This window comes from Prionailurus viverrinus, chromosome B2, assembly GCF_022837055.1.
Source record: "Prionailurus viverrinus isolate Anna chromosome B2, UM_Priviv_1.0, whole genome shotgun sequence".
Lineage (NCBI taxonomy): Eukaryota > Metazoa > Chordata > Mammalia > Carnivora > Felidae > Prionailurus > Prionailurus viverrinus.
In genome coordinates, this window is record NC_062565.1 from 34,603,165 (window position 1) to 34,622,614 (window position 19,450).

The 19,450-nt window shown below is 38.6% G+C and overlaps 1 protein-coding gene across 2 annotated transcripts in view; it reads right to left on the reverse strand.

Annotated features, from left to right (window-relative positions):
• The window catches only part of SLC26A8 (solute carrier family 26 member 8), an 86,944-nt gene that overhangs the window by 30,157 nt on the left and 37,337 nt on the right, over positions 1-19,450 (reverse strand). For both annotated transcript variants that reach the window (XM_047860866.1, XM_047860865.1), the window contains exons 6-8: positions 15,962-16,126; positions 15,110-15,259; positions 9,256-9,338 (exon numbers count right to left, since the gene is read on the reverse strand). In XM_047860866.1, coding sequence (XP_047716822.1) covers positions 9,256-9,338; positions 15,110-15,259; positions 15,962-16,126 — 398 coding nt within the window. The remainder of the gene's footprint in view (positions 1-9,255; positions 9,339-15,109; positions 15,260-15,961; positions 16,127-19,450) is intronic.

The window sequence follows — 19,450 nt, forward strand, 5'->3', positions numbered from 1 at the left end:
GTAATATTGTGTCTTATCATGTGCTTATATTTGTGAAGATTTTTGTATCACTGATCATCAATGTTCCTAAGTTTTCTTTTCTTGTAGTGTCTTTGTCTGGCTTCAGTATCAGGGTAATGCTGGCCTCATAGAATGTGTTGGAAAGAGTTTCCTCCTCTTCAATATTTTGGAAAAGTTTGAACAGTTCTTTAATGCTTGGTAGAATTCGCCAATGAAGCCATCAGGGTCAGGATTTTTCTTTGTCAGGATATTTATTTATTTATTTATTTATTTTTTTCTCAACGTTTTTTTATTTTTGGGACAGAGAGAGACAGAGCATGAACGGGGGAGGGGCAGAGAGAGAGGGAGACACAGAATCGGAAACAGGCTCCAGGCTCTGAACCAGCAGCCCAGAGCCTGACGCGGGGCTCGAACTCACGGACCACAAGATCGTGACCTGGCTGAAGTCGGACGCTTAACCGACTGCGCCACCCAGGTGCCCCAGGATATTTTTGATAACTGTTTCAATCTCCTTACTAGTTATAGGTCTATTCAGACTTTTTTTCTTCATGATTTAGTCTTGGTAGATTTTGTGTTTCTAGGAATTTTTCATTTCATCTAGGTTATCAAATTTGTTGGCACATAGTAACAGTACTCTGTTATAGTCATCTTTATTCTGTAGTCATCTTTATTTCTGTAGAATTGGTAGTAATATCCTCATTTTAATTTCTGATTTGATCTTTTCCCTTTTTGTCTTAGAGCATCTAGCTAAAGGTTTGTCAGTTGTGTTGATTTTTTTAATGAACCGACTTTTGGTTTCATTGATTTCCTCTATTGTCTTTCTATTCTCTATTTCATCTATTTCCGCTCTTATCTTTGTTTCCTTCCTTCTGCTAGCTTTAGGTTTAGTTCATTCTTATTTTTCTACTTCCTTGAGTTGTAAAGTTGGGTTGTTGATTTGAGATCTTGTTTGTTGGTTTATTTTTAAAATGCAAGCATTTATGGCTATAAATTTACCCTTGGCACTGTTTTTTGTGTATTGTATGTTGTGTTTTTGTTTCCATGTGTCTCTGTATTTTCTAACTTCTCCTGTGATTTCTGATCTATTGATTGTTTAAGAGTGTGTTAATTTCCACAAATTTGTGAATTTTTATGTTTTACTTTTGTTATTGATTTCTAACTTCATCTCATTGTGGTCAGAGAAAATACTTTGTACAATATCTATCTTTTATAATCTATTGAGACTTAGGGCCCCTGGCTGGCTCAGTCAATGGAGCATGTGATTCTTGATCCCCAGGTTGTGAGTTCAAGCCCCACATTGGGTATAGAGATTGCTTAATAATAAAATCTTTAAAAAAAATTTTTTTTAGGGGCACCTGGGTGGCTCAGTCAGTTAATTGTCCAACTTCGGTTCAGGTCATGATCTTGCGGTTCATGGGTTCAAGCCCCGTGTCAGGCTCTATGCTGACAGCCTGGAGCCTGCTTTGGATTCTATGTCTCCCTTTCTCTCTGCCCCTCCCCCATCACGCTCTCTTTCTCTCTCTCAAAAATAAAACATTAAAAAAATTTTTTTTAAATTTTTAAATCTATTGAGACAATCTGTGACCTAATGTGTGGTCTATCCTGGAAAGTAGCCCATGTGCACTTGAGAAGAATGTGTATGCTGTTGTTCAGTACAGTGTTCTGTGTATGTCTGCTAGATCTGATTGGTCTATTATGTGTTGGTTAGGACCTGTCTCCTTACTTATCTTCTGCCTGGGTGTTCTATCTATTACTGAGAGTGGGGTATTGAAGTCACCAACTGTTATTGTAGAACTGTCTATTTCTTCCTTTAATTCTGTCCTTTTTTGCTTCATGTATTTTGGCGGTTTGTCATTAGGTGTGTAAATGTTCATAACTGCTTAATAATTATTGGATTATTTATAGCATACAAATAATTGGTTTGTTTATAACATATAATGTCCTTCTTTGTCTCTTGTAAACTTTTTAAACTTAAAGCCTGTTTTGTCTTATATTTGTATACCCACTTCTGTTCTCTTTTGGTTAGCATATCTTTTCTCATTCTTTCACTTTTAATCTATTTGTGTCTGTGGATCGAAAGCACTTCTCTCTCTTTTTTTTTTTAATGTTTATTTATTTATTTTGAGAGAGAGAGAGCAAGCAAGAGAGAGAGCAAGGGAGGAGCAGAGAGAGAGGGGAGAGAGAGAATCCCAAGCGGGCTCTGTGCTGTCAGTGGAGAGCCTGACACAGGGCTTGAACCCACCAACTGTAAGATCATGACCTGAGCTGAAATCAAGAGTCAGACGCTTAACTGACTGAGCCACCCAGGTGCCCCTAAAATGAGTCTCTTATAGATAGCATATAGTTGGATGATGTGTTTTATCCAATCTTCCAATCTCTCTTTTGACTGGAGAGTTTAATCCATTTACATTTAAAGTAATTACTGATATGAAGGGACTTCTGTTATTTTGCCATTTGTTTTCTACATGTCTTATAGTTTTATATGTCCTTCATTTCCTGCATTACTATCTTCTTTTGTGTTTAGTTGATTTGTTTTGTAGAGAAATGTTTAAATTCCTTTCTAATTTCCTTTTGTATATATTCTATAACTATTTTCTTTGTGGTCACCATGGGGGTTACATTTAACATCCTAAAGTTATAACACTCTAGTTTGAATTTACAGCAGCTTAGCTTCAATAACGTACAAAAACTCTGCTCCTTTACAGCTCTATTCATACCCTTTTCTGTTACTGATGTCACAAAATTATACCTTTATACATTGTATACCTCAAAACATAAACTAGTGATTTTTTTAAATGCAGTGGTCTCTTAAATTATGTAAAAAATAAAATGTTGAATTACAAACCATTGTTAATAATACTAGCTTTTATAATTTTCCAATATTTACCTTTACTGAGACCTTTATTTCTCCATACGGCTTTAAGTTACTGTAAATTATCCTTTCATTTTACCCTGAAGAACTCCCTTGAGTATATCTTCCAAGGCAGGTCCGGTGGTAATAAACTCGCTTAGCCTTTATTTATCTGAGAATGATTTAACTTCTTTACTTTTGAAGGAAAATTTTGCTGGATATAGGATTCTTGGTTGACTTTTTTTTTTCTTTTAGCACTTTGTTGGCCCACTGCATTCTGGCCTCCAGAGTTTCTGACGAGAAGTCTCTCATTACTTTATTGATAAGCCCTTACGTATGAGTCACTTCTCTTTTCCTTTTCAAGATTCTCTTTGTCTTTTGAAGTTTGATTATATATCTAGGTATGGGTCTCTTTGAGTTCCTCTTACTAGGAATTTGTTAGAGTTACACGTTTACACTCATGTTTTTAAATCAAGTTTGGGAAGTTTTCAGCCATTATTTCTTCAAATGTTGTTCTCATCCCTTTCTTTCTCTCTTCTCCTTCTGAGTCTCCCACTGAGTGTGTGTTGCTCTGCTTGATGGTGTCCCATAAGTCCTTAAAATTCTGTTCATTTTTCTCTAATCTTTTTTCCTTCTGTTCCTCAGACTCAATAATTTCCATTATCTTATCCTCAAGTTCACTGATTTTTCCTTCTGACTGTTCAAATCTGCTTTTGAATCTCTCTAGTGAATTTTTCCTTTCAGTTATTGTGCTTCTTAGCCCCATAACTTCTTTTTGGTTTCTTTTAAGTTTGCTATTTCTTTTTTTGATATTTCCATTTTGTTCATACATTGTTTTCTTTACTTTCTCTACATTTTCCTTTAGTTCTTTAAGTATCTTTAAGACAATTGTTTTCAAGTCTTTGTCTAGTAGATCTGCCATGAAGTCTTTTTCAGGACAATTTCTGTTGTTGTTGTTTTCATTTTAATGAGCCATACTTCCTGTTCCTTTATCTGCCTTGACATTTTTGTTGAACATTGGATATTTGAATCTAATAATGTAGTACCGCTGGAAATCAGATTCTCCCCGTTCCTAGGGTTTGTTGTTTTTTGTTATTGTTGTTGTTGGCTGTTTTTGTGTCAAGGATAAGACTTCAGTTGAAGAAAACGTTAAACTTAAGGTTTTCTCAGGTCTTTTCTGAGCCTGTTCCTTTCTCCAGGCATGTGTGGTTATTTTCTAATTTTCCCTGTAAGTGCAGGTATTTTTTAATGTCCTAATCTTTAATGTATGACTTCCAAAAGGGGAGAAAAAGAAAAAAATGAAGAAGAAAAAATGGGGTGCCAGTCCTTTAAATCCCTTGGAAGTCACTTTTGCCAGAGGGGGAGGGACTTGAAACAATGGGAGTGAGGGGCAACAACAATGACTGCTCACCTTGTTGTCTGCACCTTTGTGACCAGAAGGAGCAAATTGGAACCTTTGTGCATTATTGGCAGGGAAGTAAATGGTGCAGTGTGGAGAGTAGTTTGGCAACTCCTCAACAAGTTCAACATAGAGTTACCATATGACTCAGCAAATCTACTCCTAGGTATATCCTCAAAAGGAAAGAAAACAGGTACTCAAAGAAAAACTTGGCACCTGAATGTTCATAGGAGCACTACTCATAATAACCAAAAGCTGGAAATAACTGAAATGTCCATCAACTGATGAACTGATTAACAAAATGTGGTATATCCATATATACCATAAGTATACTGTTCAGCCATAAGTAGGAATGATCCATGGTACAATATGGATGGATCTTGAGAACATTATGCTCAGTGAAGGAGGCCAGAGTCAAAAGGCCACATATTTTATGATTCCAGAATAGGCAAATCCTTAGAGGTAGAAAATAGATTGAGTGGCACCTGGCTGGCTCAGTAGGTAGAACATGTGACTCTTGAATTTGGGGGTTGTGAGTTCAAGTCCCACGTGTGGTGTGGAGTTTCTTTAAAATAAAAGAAAAAAAAAAGTAGATAAAGTAGTAGCCAAGGGCTAAGGAGAGGGACAAATGGGACAGGGTTTCTTTTTGGGGGTGATAAAATATTTTGAAATTAGATGGTGATGATGGTTGTACCACTTTGAGCATATACTAAAATCCACAAAAGTGTACACTTTAAAATGGTGAGTTTTATGGTATATAAGTTATATATTAATAATGCTGTTTACTAAAACAAGATAGTAAGAGAACATAAATAACTTTTTACCAATATATTTGACAACTTAGATTAAATGGGCAAATTTGTTCAATCACCAGGGAGCCTGGGTGGCTCAGTCTGTTAAGCATCTGACTCTTGATTTCAGCTCAGGTCATGATCTCATGGTTTGTGAGATCAAACCCCTCACTGGGCTCTGTGCTGACAGCAGGCAGGCTGCTTAGGATTCTCTCTCTCTCCCTCTCTCTCTGACCCTCCCTTGCTCATACAGGCTCATGCTCACTCTCTGTCTCAAAATACATAAATAAATAAACATTTAAAAAAATTCTGTGGGTCACAAAAACTAACAGTACTCTCATGAAGAAATAGATAACCTGAATTATAGACAATGCTTATGTAATTTAATAATAATTGTACTTAATAGACTATTAAAAAATTAAATTTGTAGGAAAAAAATTAAATTTTTGGTTAAGAACCTGCCCACAATGAAAACTCCAGGCAGGCCTAAATATTTTCACTGATGAATTCTACCAAATATTTTAGAAATAAATAATGCCAATTCTATAGAAACTCTTCCAGAAATTAAAGACAAGAGAATACATCCCAATTCCTTTTATGATGTCTACAATACTCTGATACTAAAGCCAGATGCAGATATTACAAGAAAAGAAACTCTCAGGACAATATTCTTCATATACATGAATGCAAAAATTCTTAACAACATCTTTGTGAATCAATATATAAAATGATAACACACGATTACCAAGTGAGGTTTATCTAAGGATGAAATGTTGGTTTAACATTCAAAAATCAATCATGACATTAACAGACTAAAAAAAGGAAAAGAAATTTTCACGATTTGGGGGCCAGTGTTATTTTCCCATAGATTCATAGAATAATCCTTTAAACTGAGTTTGGAAGCACAAATATGCTTTGGTTTCTATACCTCTAGGTTTATTTTCTAAGTAAAAAAAAAAAATCTAAGTGTTTTAGATGAGATTTACTATTTGAAATGTTTATTCTTTTGATTATTTTTATCATTTCACCAAGACACAGTTTTATGACTCAAAATTGACTTCTAAAGTTTTGTGTAAAATCTAAATTCAGTAAAATGAGCAATGTATTACATACCACTTGGAAAAATTATTTTAAAATAAATTTTGTGATGTATTTTTAATCCTTTATCTAATTAAAATTTATTAGTTTATGCATTTTTAATTTCATTTTCCTTAAAGTAGGAAGCATCACTTAAAGTACTCAAAGCACTATCTCCTCCTGTTTTCCTATTTCACACCATTATTATGTACAGGAATCTAAATTCCTATTTTTGAATATCTTTTCCTTCGCCATTTAACTATGTCTATGTTAGTTCCCTATTTATTGTATACTTATAACTTACAAGCACCTGGGTGTTTTCCAGGTAATGAGCTAGTTAGAAATATAACTAAATACTCAACGGCAGTTAGATATTTAACCTTTTGTTAAATTTCCCCTTTTTGTTCTTTTAAGAAGTTAGTTAAGAATGTGGCTGTTTCCCCCCACCCCCCCCCCCCCAAAAAAAAGAGAATGTAGCTGTCCCAGGAGCACCTGGGTGGCTCAGTCGGTTAAGCATCTGACTCTTGATTTCAGCTCAGGTCATGATCTCACGGTTTGTGAGTTCTAGCCCCTCTGCACTGACAGTGCAGAGCCTGCTTGGGATTCTCTCTCTCCTTCTCTCTGCCCCTCCCCCCCCTTCAAAATAAATAAATAAACTTAAAAAAATATATACTGTGGCTGTCCCAAAGAAGTATACAGTAAATGAAATCTATTGCCTAAATCTATGTTAGTAAACCTTAAATATTTATGTTTTTTCCTTTTTGATGTTCTCTCACATTTAATTCTTTCTTAGCTTAGGTTAAAAGGGGACACGGACACAGAAAGAACTAACTTAAATTGTTCAATTTTTCTAATCTTTAGCAACTTTGGATAAATATATAATAAAAAGGAAAGTTTATGGGAATGCAAGCTGGTGTAGCTATTCTGGAAAACAGTATGGAGGTTCCTCAGAAAACTAAAAATAGAACTACCCTACGACCCAGCAATTGCACCAGTAGGCATTTATCCACGGGATACAGGTGTGCTGTTTCGAAGGGACACATGCACCCCCATGTTTATAGCAGCACTATCAACAGTAGCCAAAGTATGGAAAGAGCCCAAATGTCCATCAATGGATGAATGGATAAAGAAGATGTGGTATATATATACAATGGAGTATTACTCGGCAATCAAAAAGGATGAAATCTTGCCATTTGCAACTATGTGGATGGAACTGGAGGGTATTATGTTAAGTGACATTAGTCAGAGAAAGACACAAACCATATTAATTCACTCATATGAAGACTTTAAGAGACAAAACAGATAACATAGGGGAAGGGAAACAAAAATAATATAACACTGGGAGGGGGACAAAACAGAAGAGACTCACAAATAGGGAGAACAAACTGAGGGTTGCTGGAGGGGTTGTAGGAGGGGGGGATGGGCTAAATGGGTAAGGGGCACTAAGGAATCTATTCCTGAAATCATTGTTGCACTATATACTAACTAATTTGGATGTAAATTTGAAAAAATAAAAAATAAAATTAAAAAAAATAAAGTGTATAAATGGTTATACATTATAATAAAAAAAAAAGGGAAGTTCATGGGGCGCCTGGGTGGCGCAGTCGGTTAAGCGTCCGACTTCAGCCAGGTCACGATCTCGCGGTCCGGGAGTTCGAGCCCCACGTCGGGCTCTGGGCTGATGGCTCAGAGCCTGGAGCCTGTTTCCGATTCTGTGTCTCCCTCTCTCTCTGGCCCTCCCCTGTTCATGCTCTGTCTCTCTCTGTCCCAAAAATAAATAAATGTTGAAAAAAAAATTTTTTTTTAAATTAAAAAAAAAAAAGGGAAGTTCAAAGCAATACCTAAAATTACATTTTGAAATGCTCACTTGTGTATCTATACTCTGAATCTTAGGATAAAACATAAGCAAAAGTTGACTGTGTGGTTTTTAAGTCATCAATAACAGAAGCATACTGAGTGTGTATGATAGTGATTATAATCATAAATTTTGGAATTAAAGAGAAATGGGTTCAAAAGTAGCTCTGCCCTTGACCGACTGTGTGATCACGGACAAGTAATTTAAATTTGGTAAGCCTTAGTTTCCTCAGCCATAAAAAGGAGTAGTACTGTGAGGTGCAAATGAAATAAAACAATTATGCAAAACATCGGTCTTATTGTTGTTATTGTTATTTTTTTCAGTCTTATTTACCATTGCACTTCCTGGTGCCTCGGTGGTCTGCTCACATTTTTTTTTTAATTGAACAGAATTTCAAGTGACTTAGTCATCATCAGATTTCACGGAGAACTAACTGGTAGGACATGAGACTAATCCAATCTGCTTTCATCAAAGTAGCCTACGTTGTGTTATCCTGGAGTCTGCCAGAATCGCAGACTCTGCAGTATTCCTTACTGAACAGCCTTAGGAAATGAACAATGCTCTTCCAGAGCCTGCCTGTGGGTGGAGAAACTGCAGTGCATCGCCTTCCTTAGCCAAAGTGATTCATCCGATCAAGGTTACGAGGTGTTCCCTGTTGGTCAAGTGGTTAGGATCCAGCGCTCGCATCTGATCAGGGTTACGGAAATTAAACTTTCTTAACAGAAGCAAGAGTGACCCATAGTCACCGGTAAGAATTATAATGTAAATTAACCGCAAGTCCTTAAGAACTGCATATGCCAGACTACTCGAAGATAGCTTCCTACGCCGAGTGAGAAAATGTTTAAGGACCCCGATTCAGTCTAAGTGGGTGAAGACAGAAAGGAACACTCATCTCCTGAGCACTGAGCTCCAGGAGAGAGGCCAGGAAAAGAGGCATCTCTTGTTCCATCCTTGAGGGTTAGTTAGATGGGTACAAAGGTTGAGAAGGCTCATGATGTACTGCGGAAAAAACTTCGTGAATCTCTCTGGTTTCCAGCACATCCAACAGTTTCCTTGTGTAAGGAGACTGGCTCAACTATGAGAGTTAAGAGGCTGAGCAAAGACAAAACACAGGGTTGTCTTAGCCCATCCTCCTTCATGAGCTTCTGTATTCTAAAATGAATTTGAGCCCATTACCCAAATTTGACTGCTAGTGGAGACCATCAATCAGGCTGCTCTGGTCAGAGGCTAAGCGAAGGTTAATACAGAGGGAAAAGTAATCCTGAAAAGTGGAGTTACTGACCTATAAGGAATCATATCGATGAGCATTCTGCTGGTTTCTGTGGCTATGCTTATCTTGTTTGCAAATGCAGTGAAGCCAAGAATCTGTAGGGGTTAAAAAAAAATGCATATGATCATCTAAATACTATGTTTTGCTTCTAGGAGTAGAGCTTATAGCCTCTGGCAAGACAGGGAATGAGATATGTGGCACTTCCTACACATGAAGGTTGGAGAGGGAGTGGGGGCCAGGTCCGTGGAGCGGGCATGGCAGAAATCCTCTCTGGCTCTTGGTTCCCGAACCTCTTGTTAGCACTGTAGCCAGAATGAAAAGCAAATTCAGCCTTGGTCTCTGACATAACAATGGGAACAAATGGATGTCCTCACCAACCTTAAACATCTGGACCCAATATAAACATGTTTTCAGGTAATAGCTATACAAAGGCTTCAGGTGTAAAAGTTTTCAGATCTAGGTACTCTGTGTCAATATAAAGAATCCGTTGGGGGATTGTTGAGGTATACTGAGAATCATTACTGACTAACCCACTAACCCTTAATAATAAATAATGGAGCAGCGTTTGACAGCACAAAGAAAAAGTCTTCAGCAAAGCAATTACTTGCCTTTTTTTTTTTAATCCCCCTTTCATTTCCTCCTAAAATGGCAAGTCTCCCTTCCATTTCAACAAGCAGGAAAATAGACAACCCAGCAGCTGTGACACCTTATAGAGACCTCACACCAAAGCAAATCAAGCCAGTGACGGCAGAACTCAACGCCCAGGTCTTAGAATAATAAATATGGAGCTGCTGTACCCCATTTTCCCTACCAACACATAAATCTGCTCTGCGAGTTCAACCAGACAGCAAGCAGGATCGCAATTGGTTTGCCTGTGATGCTGTGATCTGATGAAAACACCGGGGAACCCTACAGATCGGAATGGAAAGAAGAATCTGGATCATAGCCTGAGTCAGAGAAGAGTTTTGTTCTTTACCTAGTTAAGGGACAGGAAGTGTACACACTGGCCAAGGAACTCTTTTATTTCCGATGTAAGGTAGTATTGGCTTATAAAGGAACACAGAGAAAATACGAAAAATTAAAAAGCAGAAACAAATCACCCAAAGACAGCTATTTTGATGCTTTCTTGGTGTTTGCCGTACAACTTACATAAACACATCCACAAATACACACACATATACATATGAACCTAAAATATGCATCAGCTCTTATAGCTATAGGATTCTTGAATTATTTATCAGTGTATTCTACCTGGGTCCCAGATATTGCCTTGAAACTTTCCCTTACTGTTTGACGCTACTGTGTTAAGGACAGACTGGTGGGTGTTTTTCCTCCAGCACATCCAGACAGTAGTGTCTTGGTGGGTGCTGTAAGAAGCTTTTTATACCCTCAGGCAGAACAGCTCTTACCCTCCCTCTCCCATTTTCTTCACTGCCAGGGGAAACATGGAGGTCTTTCCCCAGTTCGAAATGATATCTCTAACCCTTGCTCCTTGGCAGAAAGTGTTCCCAATCACTTGACTTGACATAAGTATACGGAATGCATTGCAGGCTTTGGTAACCTTTGAGTATAAAGTAGGTCACGAAAAAGTTTAATGTCTCAACTGCAACAATGCTTTTTTTTTTTAATGGTTTTTAAAAAAATTTTTTTAAACGTTTATTTATTTTTGAGACAGAGAGAGACAGAGCATGAATGGGGGAGGGTCAGAGAAAGAGGGAGACACAGAACCCGAAACAGGCTCCAGGCTCCGAGCTGTCAGCACAGAGCCCGACACGGGGCTCGAACCCATGGACCACGAGATCATGACCTGAGCCGAAGTCAGCCGCTTAACCGACTGAGCCACCCAGGCGTCCCTCAACTGCAACAATTCTAAGTCTCCACTGACTTTTACTGCTGGACCTCAGTTTCCTCCCCCACCTGACTCCACGGTGCATCCTAATTATTTACAGCATTTCCCAAAGGAATGTCTTAACTGTGGCTCACAAACTAATCTGTCAGCCATAGTCAACCACAGCACTCTCTATACTCATTGCCTTTCCTTGTAACTTAACATTCATTGCCTTTGAGGTTGCTTGAAGGAATGTCACTATGATTCCTGCTGTTGCTATCTCTCAAGAGAGGGTTGATTTGGGGCACCTGGGTGGCTCAGTCAGTTGAGCATCCGATTCTTGATTTTAGCTCAGGTCATGATCCCAGGGTGGTGGGATCAAGCCCTGCGTTGGGCTCCACGCTCAGCGTGGAGCCTGTTTAAAATTCTCAATCTCTCTCTCTCTCTCCCTCTGACCCCCTCTGCAATCACACTCTAAGGTAAAAAAAAAAAAAAAAAAAAAAGAGAGAGAGGGGTTTGATTTGTGACAACATGGATGAACCTGGAGGGTATTATGCTAAATGAAATAAGCCAGACAGAGAAAGACAAATACTGTATGGTATCCCTTATATGTGCAATCTAAAAACAAAAACAGGGCGCTTGGGTGGCTCAGTTGGTTAAGCGTCTGACTTTGGCTCAGGTCATGATCTCACAGTTCGTGAGTTCGAGCCCTGTATCGAGCTTGCTGCCTGTCAGTGCAGAGCCAGCTTTGGATCCTCTGTCCCCCTCGCTCTCTGTCCCTCCCCCACTTGGGCTTTCTCAAGAATAAATACACATTTAAAAAATAAATAAGTAAAAACAAAAACAAAACAGCCACACTCATAGAAACAGAAAGTAGAAAAGTGGTTGGTTGCCAGGAGCTGTGGGTGGGGGAAATGGGGAAAGTTTGATAAAAGCGTAGAAACATTCAGGTTCAAGATGAATAAGGTCTGAGGATCTAGTGGAAAGTATGGTGACTATAGTTGCTAACATTGCACTGTACAATTGAAATTTGCTAAGAGTAGGGGGGCACCTGAGTGGCTCAGTCATTTAGTTAAACGTTCAGGTCACGATCTCGAGAGGTTCGGGGGTGCGAGCCCCACATCAAAGTGTGGAGCCTGCTTGGGATTCTCTCTCTCTCTCTCTCTCTCTCTCTCTCAAAATAAATAAACTTTAAAAAAACAAATTGGCTAAGAGTCGAATGTAAATGTTCTCTCAGCACAGATGCACACACACGCAAGATAAATACGTGAGGTGATGGGAGTGTCCATTAACTAGATGGGTGAATCCTTTCACAATATATATGCACGTGCGATCACCACGATGTACACTTTAAATCTCTTACCACTTTAGATGTCAATTATACCTCAATAAAGCTGAAATTAAATAGAGAGAGAGAGAGAGAGAGAGAGAGAGAGAGAGAGGACTGATATCTGCGTCACAGATGCCATCTGCTGGTGACTCCAAAGCCTCAGCTGAGGTACTGGGAATATTTGCTCAAGGGTGCCAGAGCTGAGCTGGGTTCCGTGAAAAGGAGAGGTTGCCTGTGACCCTGCTCCTCATATTCCATGTGCACATTGTCCCCTGGGCTCTAGGGCACCATTATTTATGCACAGTGATTGGGAAAGTCTCCTACAAAAGTAGTCTTTCCGTTTCTGGACTTTGTGAATTAATAGCTTTTCAACTATTGCAAGGAAGGAAGAATATGCACGTCTCCAAGCAGTAGACGACAGTTATGAGATACAGCTTGGTCTCAATTTCCAAAGCAATTCCCATCCTCTTTCAATCATGCAGAGTATAGACCTGGATTGTTTAGTATAGAATAGGTTATGCTGTGGTAACATACAAACCATGAGATCTTAGTGTTATTTTTTTGCCCTCACAGAGTGTTGTGGGTCAGTGTCTCTCCAGGGCAACCTCTTTGCAAATAGTGCCTCAGGGATCCAGGCTAATTCCACCTGGGGGACTATATTATTTTAACATACAGTCCTATGATTATCACACCAGGGAAAGAAAGAACATGGGGACTCACACCCTTTCTCCTATGCTTTGGCCCCAAAGTCACATGGTTCTGCCTAACTACGGGGCACCTGGGAAATAGACGGGCATACATGGACGTTTGGTGAACTCTTGGGATCTCTGCAACAGGACACTTCTTAAGGAGGAATTAATTCTCATGGACACCCAAGCACTCAGTGATCCTAATATGAGAAATGCTGACTTTAAAAACCTGAGCTTTATTTATGAAAATGTCTTTATCATTGTAAAAATGTTAATTATAACTGCAAAAGATTAATTTTATCAATGGACTTTTTTAAAAGAAAGAAGAGGGGAGCCTGGGTGGCTCAGTCGATTAAGTGTCCAGCTTCAGCTCAGGTCTTGATGTCGCAGTTCATGAGTTCAAGCCCCGCGTCAGGCTCTGTGCTGACAGCTCAGAGCCTGGAGCCTGCTTCGGGTTCTGTGTCTCCCTGTCTCTCTGCCCCTCCCCTGCTCATGCTCTGTCTCTTTCTCTCTCTCAAAAATAAACATTAAAAAAACAATTTAAAAGAAAGAAGAAATATTGCTATTAGATAGTGGTGAGCCCCAGCTCTGCCACTTACTAGTGACACGGACTAGGCAATCCATTTGACATCTCATCTCCCTCAATTTCTCTACTGTAGCATAGTGAGGATTAAAGGAGGCTGAATAACAGAATGATCACAACACTATTAAAATAGAAACAGGGGTGCCTGGGTGGCTTAGTTGGTTGAGCATCTGACTTCAGTTCAGGTCATAATGTTTCCTTACGTGGGTTCAAGCCCTCTGCTGTCAGCATAGGGCTCACTTCGGATCCTCTGTGCCCCTCTCTGTGCCCCTCTCCCCTCTCTCCCTCACTCTGCCTCTCCCCAGCCCATGCATTCTCTCTCAAAAATAAGTATTTACTTTTTTAAGTGTATTTATTTATTTAGAGAGAGAGAGAGCACAAGTAGGGGAGGCACAGAGACAGAGGGAGAGAGGGAGAATCCCAAGCAGGCTCTGCACTGCCAGCACAGAGCCTGATATGGGGCTCGAACTCATGAACCGTGAGATCATGACCTGAGCCGAAATCAAGAGTCAGATGCTTAACTTGACTGAGCCACCCAGGTGTCCCAATAAACATACATACATACATACATACATACATACATACATACGAAACAAGGGCATGGGCTTGCTCAATCAGCAGAATATGTGACTTGATCTCAAGGTTGTGAGTTTGAGCCCCACACTGGGGATAGAGATTACTTAAAAAATAAAAAAAAAGTAAAATAGAAACAAAATTCCACATAGAAGAAGATGGAAATTCACCAACACTGAGCATAAGCCTGTCATATATTTGAAAGAAGGAAACAGTGAATAAGTGAAAACCCCAAATTATTAATTGTAGTTGATTTCGGGAGGTGCAGCCACAGGACTTTCTTTTCTTCTATTTTTTTCTTATGTTTTTCAAAATTGCTAAAATGAGCCTGGATTGCTTTCATAAGGAAAAAAAAAAACTACTTATGAAATAGTATGAAAGAGAAGCAATGGAGAAAAATACTTTAAAAATAAGCATGTTTGGGGCACCTGGGTGGCTCAGTCATTAAGCATCCAACTCTTGATTTTGGCTCAGATCATGATCTTGTGGTTTGTGGGTTCAAGACCCACACGGGGCATTGCTGTCAGTGTAGAGCCCACTTGGGATTCTCTGTCTCCCTCTCTCTCTGTCCCTCCCCTGCTTTTGCACACACACACACACTCTCTCAAAATAAATAAATCAACTTAAAAAATAAGAAATTTATTGAAAAATAAAAATAAGCATGTTTTACAAATAAAAGCTAGTACTTAAAATTAAATATATTCTGCTTTGTCACAATTTAACATCTGTTTTTTAAACATTATTTTTATAGTATCCTCTGATCTCTCCCTTCCTAGGTTGCTTGCTTTTAATTTAAAATTTTTTTTAGAAAGTAGGCATTTTAAATGATCTAAACCATGAATTGGGGGCATCAAAACACCTACCAGAAAAACTTCCATGGGAAACTCGATGGGATATTGATTGAAGGACATTCTGATACATTTGTTGCTTCTCAGGGCTACAACAGCAGTTAGAAATAGTAGGATGCTGGTAGAATTAGCTTTTGGGAGAGTTACACAGTAGTTAACTATGTTCTGAAAGAAAACAAAATTACAGAGGCTTAGAAAGGGGTATGAGAATTGCCTAAATCTAGAAGGTGACACTCCCTCAAGATTAGTTCAAAAAGAAATCCTTAGGCACAAAGGTCGTTATGAGCATTACTAGCACAGTGAAGGGAAATGGGAGGATATACATTTTTATAAGTTGAAAAAGAGATATTAAAATATAATAATGCCCAATAAGGAGAGAATACACTTTATGTGTTTCAGTATAATGGAAAAGGACCCAGGAGTTCTGTTTACAGCCTATTCTTTACTATTTTTTCTAGACCATATATGCTCTTTAGAGTGACTCCTACACCATTCTTTTAAGGGACTACTTAGCCATTTTGTGTTCTTTAGATGTTTTAGAATACATGTCTGTTATGAGGCATGTAATGGGAAGAATTATGATAGATTACAGTATTCTAAAAACCAAAGTTTAATGCAAATCGTGTTTGTTTAAAAGGGCTGGGCAAAATGGTAATGAACTGAGAACATGTTAAATTATAACTGTATATAACATGGTCCAACCGGCATCTGCAATTAATTCAGACTGTAAATCTAGAAGAGCCGAGATTATGTCTAGGACGCTGTTGACTCTGCTCCCTATGCAGCAGTCTCTCCACTGGGGTCCACTTCCTTTTGGAGGCAAGGGGAGGGCACTGGTATCTCTGGGTGAAGGTAGAAATTACTCACATAGAAGAAGGAGATGGGACCAGAGTGGAAGCTAATCACAATCCCGAAGATGCAAGTCAGCTGGGACAGAATAATGTGTAGTGCCGTGGCCGCCAGGTAAGCGCTGATTGCCGCTTCCGGAAGGTAAGTGGCAATGAAGCCGAAACCTAACAAGCCCATTGACAGCTGTAGAAGGTTCAGATGAAAGAAAACCACAGTGAGAGGCAACCCACAATGGCGTCAATTAGGCACTCTGCAGGGGGCTTCCAACAAAAAAGTTCAGTTAGGCCCCTTGGATAAACTCTTCTCTCTTTTTCTCATCAACTGATATTGAAGATACAAGGAAGTCCTTCAGCTCTGTACAGGCACTAAACCACACTTCTTTCGTCAGGAGCACTTAAGCTAAAGTTCTTGCCCCAGAATCTAGTGACCTTATCAATGTGACGTTAACAGTGACCAAGTGATCAGAACAAGCTTTTGCCTTTTTAAAGGCCCTTTTGTTGCAAGCTTTGATAGCCCCTTTAAGGAGATGTTAATATCCCAGTGAGGAATGTGGCTTTTCACAAAGGAAAAGACAATTGAAAAAACTCCAGCTCAAACTTCTTGGCCTTCGACTTTTGTCTTTACTAAGAATGATTAAACTGCATTTGTCTTCAGGATTACATATAATATAATCTATTATAATATAGGTATATATGTATAATATATATATTATGTTTACATATAGTATGTATGTATATGTATATATGTATATGTATATGTATGTATATGTATATATGTATATGCATATGTAAATATGTATATATGTAATCCTGAAATATATTATATATACATGTATTATAATAGATTATATTATATGTAATCCTGAAGACAAATTTAGTTTCTATAAGTTCAGTGTATATAATAAATGATTTATATGTTATACATGCATATGTACATGTAAAATACTATATTATAGTATATATATAGTATATATTATATATAATAAGTTATAAACATACTGTATCATATATTATATATTAAACATAATGTTATAACAAAGTATTTTATATGTACTTATACATATATAATATATAAATTATATATGTGTCTTATATATTTGTATTTCTAAATATATAAAGAATCTAAAAGGTTACACCCCGAACTATTATCAGAAGTTATCTTTAGGGGCGCCTGGGTAGCTCAGTCAGTTAGGCTGGAAACCAACTCTTGGTTTCCGCTCAGAACATGATCTCACTATTTGGTGAGTTCAAGCCCCATGTTGGACTCTGCGTTGGCACACAACCTGCTTTGGATTCTCTCTCCCTCCCTCTCTCTCTGCCCCTCCCCCACTCACTCTGCCTCTGTCCTCTCAAAATAAATAAATAAACTTAAAAAAAAAAAAGAAGTTACCTTTGGGGAATGGAATTAAAGGTTGGGGCAATACTTTAAAATGTATGCATTTTTTTTATTACTTGAGACTTTTGCAATCTACCTTTTTTTTTTCTTCAAGTAGGCTCCATGCCCAACATGGGGATTGAACTCAAGACCCAAGGATCAAGAGTTGCATGCTCTACTGACTTAGCCAACAAGGCACCCCCATTTTTTATAATAAAAAACAATGAGAAAACTGATGGACAGGGCTGCCTGGGTGGCTCAGTTGGTTAAGCATCCGGCTCTTGATTTTGGCTCAGGTCATGAACTCGTGGTTCGTGAGATCGAGCCTCAAGTCAGGCTCTGCTCTGACCACGTGGAGCCTGCTTGAGATTCTCTCTCTCTCCCTCTCTCTCTGTCCTGCTTGTATTCGTGCTCTCTCTCTCTCTCAAAATAAATAAATAAACTTTAAAAAAAAAAGGAAAATTGATGGACAGACAGAGGGTGAGCTCCAATTCCCTTAAGAAGGCAGGTTAAGAAAATTTACAGAGCCTAGTGAAGAAAATGGGGAAAGATAAACAAGTGTTGAACCTACTACTGTTCGCATTTTGTCTGCCACTGCACTGGGACCTCAGAAAACAAACTTGGAAGAACCAATCTTCTAACTTTAAAAGCTTTTTGTTTCCAAGCTTTCAGTCAGTTGGACACTGGGTCTCTAGAATGTCTGGTCATTACTGCCCAGTAGGCACCACTACTCTGGTCGGGCCAGTTAGCTTCTTGTCTTTTGTGTGATTTCTGTTTCTGTGCTTGTGCACAGAAATTTTTTTTTTCCATTTCTGCCAATCCATGTCCATCATCTCTTTCAAGAGCTCAGGAAAATTCCTCTTCTTCAGGAGATGTGGTGAAAAGAGCATGATTCCTAGGGATGAAGACCTTGGCTTTCAATCCTGGCTCCGCCACTCACTAGCTGTGTGAGCTTGGACAAGTTAACTAAACTCTCTGAGCCTGTTTCCCCATCTATAAAAAGCGAGTAATACTCAACATGCAGTGTTTTGAATGAATTACATTGCATAAGACATGTAAAACACTTAGCTCAAGTCTGAGAATAGTGACAAATACAAATACATTATCGCTCATTTTTAATACCATTTCTTCCTTCCACCATGTAAGTGGCAAATATCTATAACTATAAAACTCTTTCTTGCTCAGCTGTGATGTAGCATCAGAATCTGTGTTAATATAATTTTCTAGGCAGCCAATGTCAGTCAGTCAGAGTTGGCCTAGGACATGAAACCTATCTGCTATTCTTATAGAAAGCAGGTACTAGGGGCACCTGCGTGGCTCAGTTGGTTGAGTGTCCAACTCTTGATTTCTACTCAGGTCATGATCTCATGGTTCATGGGATCCAGCCGTGAGTCAGGCTCCCTCCTGACAGCATGGAGCCTGCTTGGGGTTCTCTCTCTCTTCTCTCTCTGCCCCTCCCCTAGCTCATATGCATGTACTTTCCCTCTTTCAAAATAAATAAATAAGCATTAAATAAAAAAAAGAATGTACTAAAGGTTCAGTGAATGAAGAAAAGTCTCAATATGTGGTTGTTTCCTTCACAGACAACTCCAACCAACTAAAGGTTATTCCTGTACTTTATATTCTTTGGACACAAAACACTTCACTTTTAGTAATATTAGCTTGAACTTTAAAATGATCTGAAATGTGGATTCTGGAGGTAGACAACCATCAGTCTAATTCCCAGTTGGGATCTTACTGGCTGTGTGACCTTGGGCAATTCTCTTAACCTCTCTGTACCTTTGTTCCCTTAAAATAGGGTCATAGTAATACCTACCTTCATACAAGGAGTCATAAGGATCAGATGAGATGATTAATGTAAAGTGTTTTGAACAGTGACTGGCACGTAGCCTTAAATGTTAAACATTATTATCTGGTGCAGATTTCTTTTTTAAATTTAAACTTTTAATTTTAGATAAGTGTAGTTTGATATGCAGTTGTAAGAAACAGTACAGAGAGATCTGGTGTACTCTTTACTCAGTTTGCCCTAATAGTAGCATCTTGCCGAACTACAGTTGATCCTGAATACCACAGAGGTTAGGGGCACCAACCCTCCCCTCAAAACACACAGTTGAAAATCCATGTATAACTTTG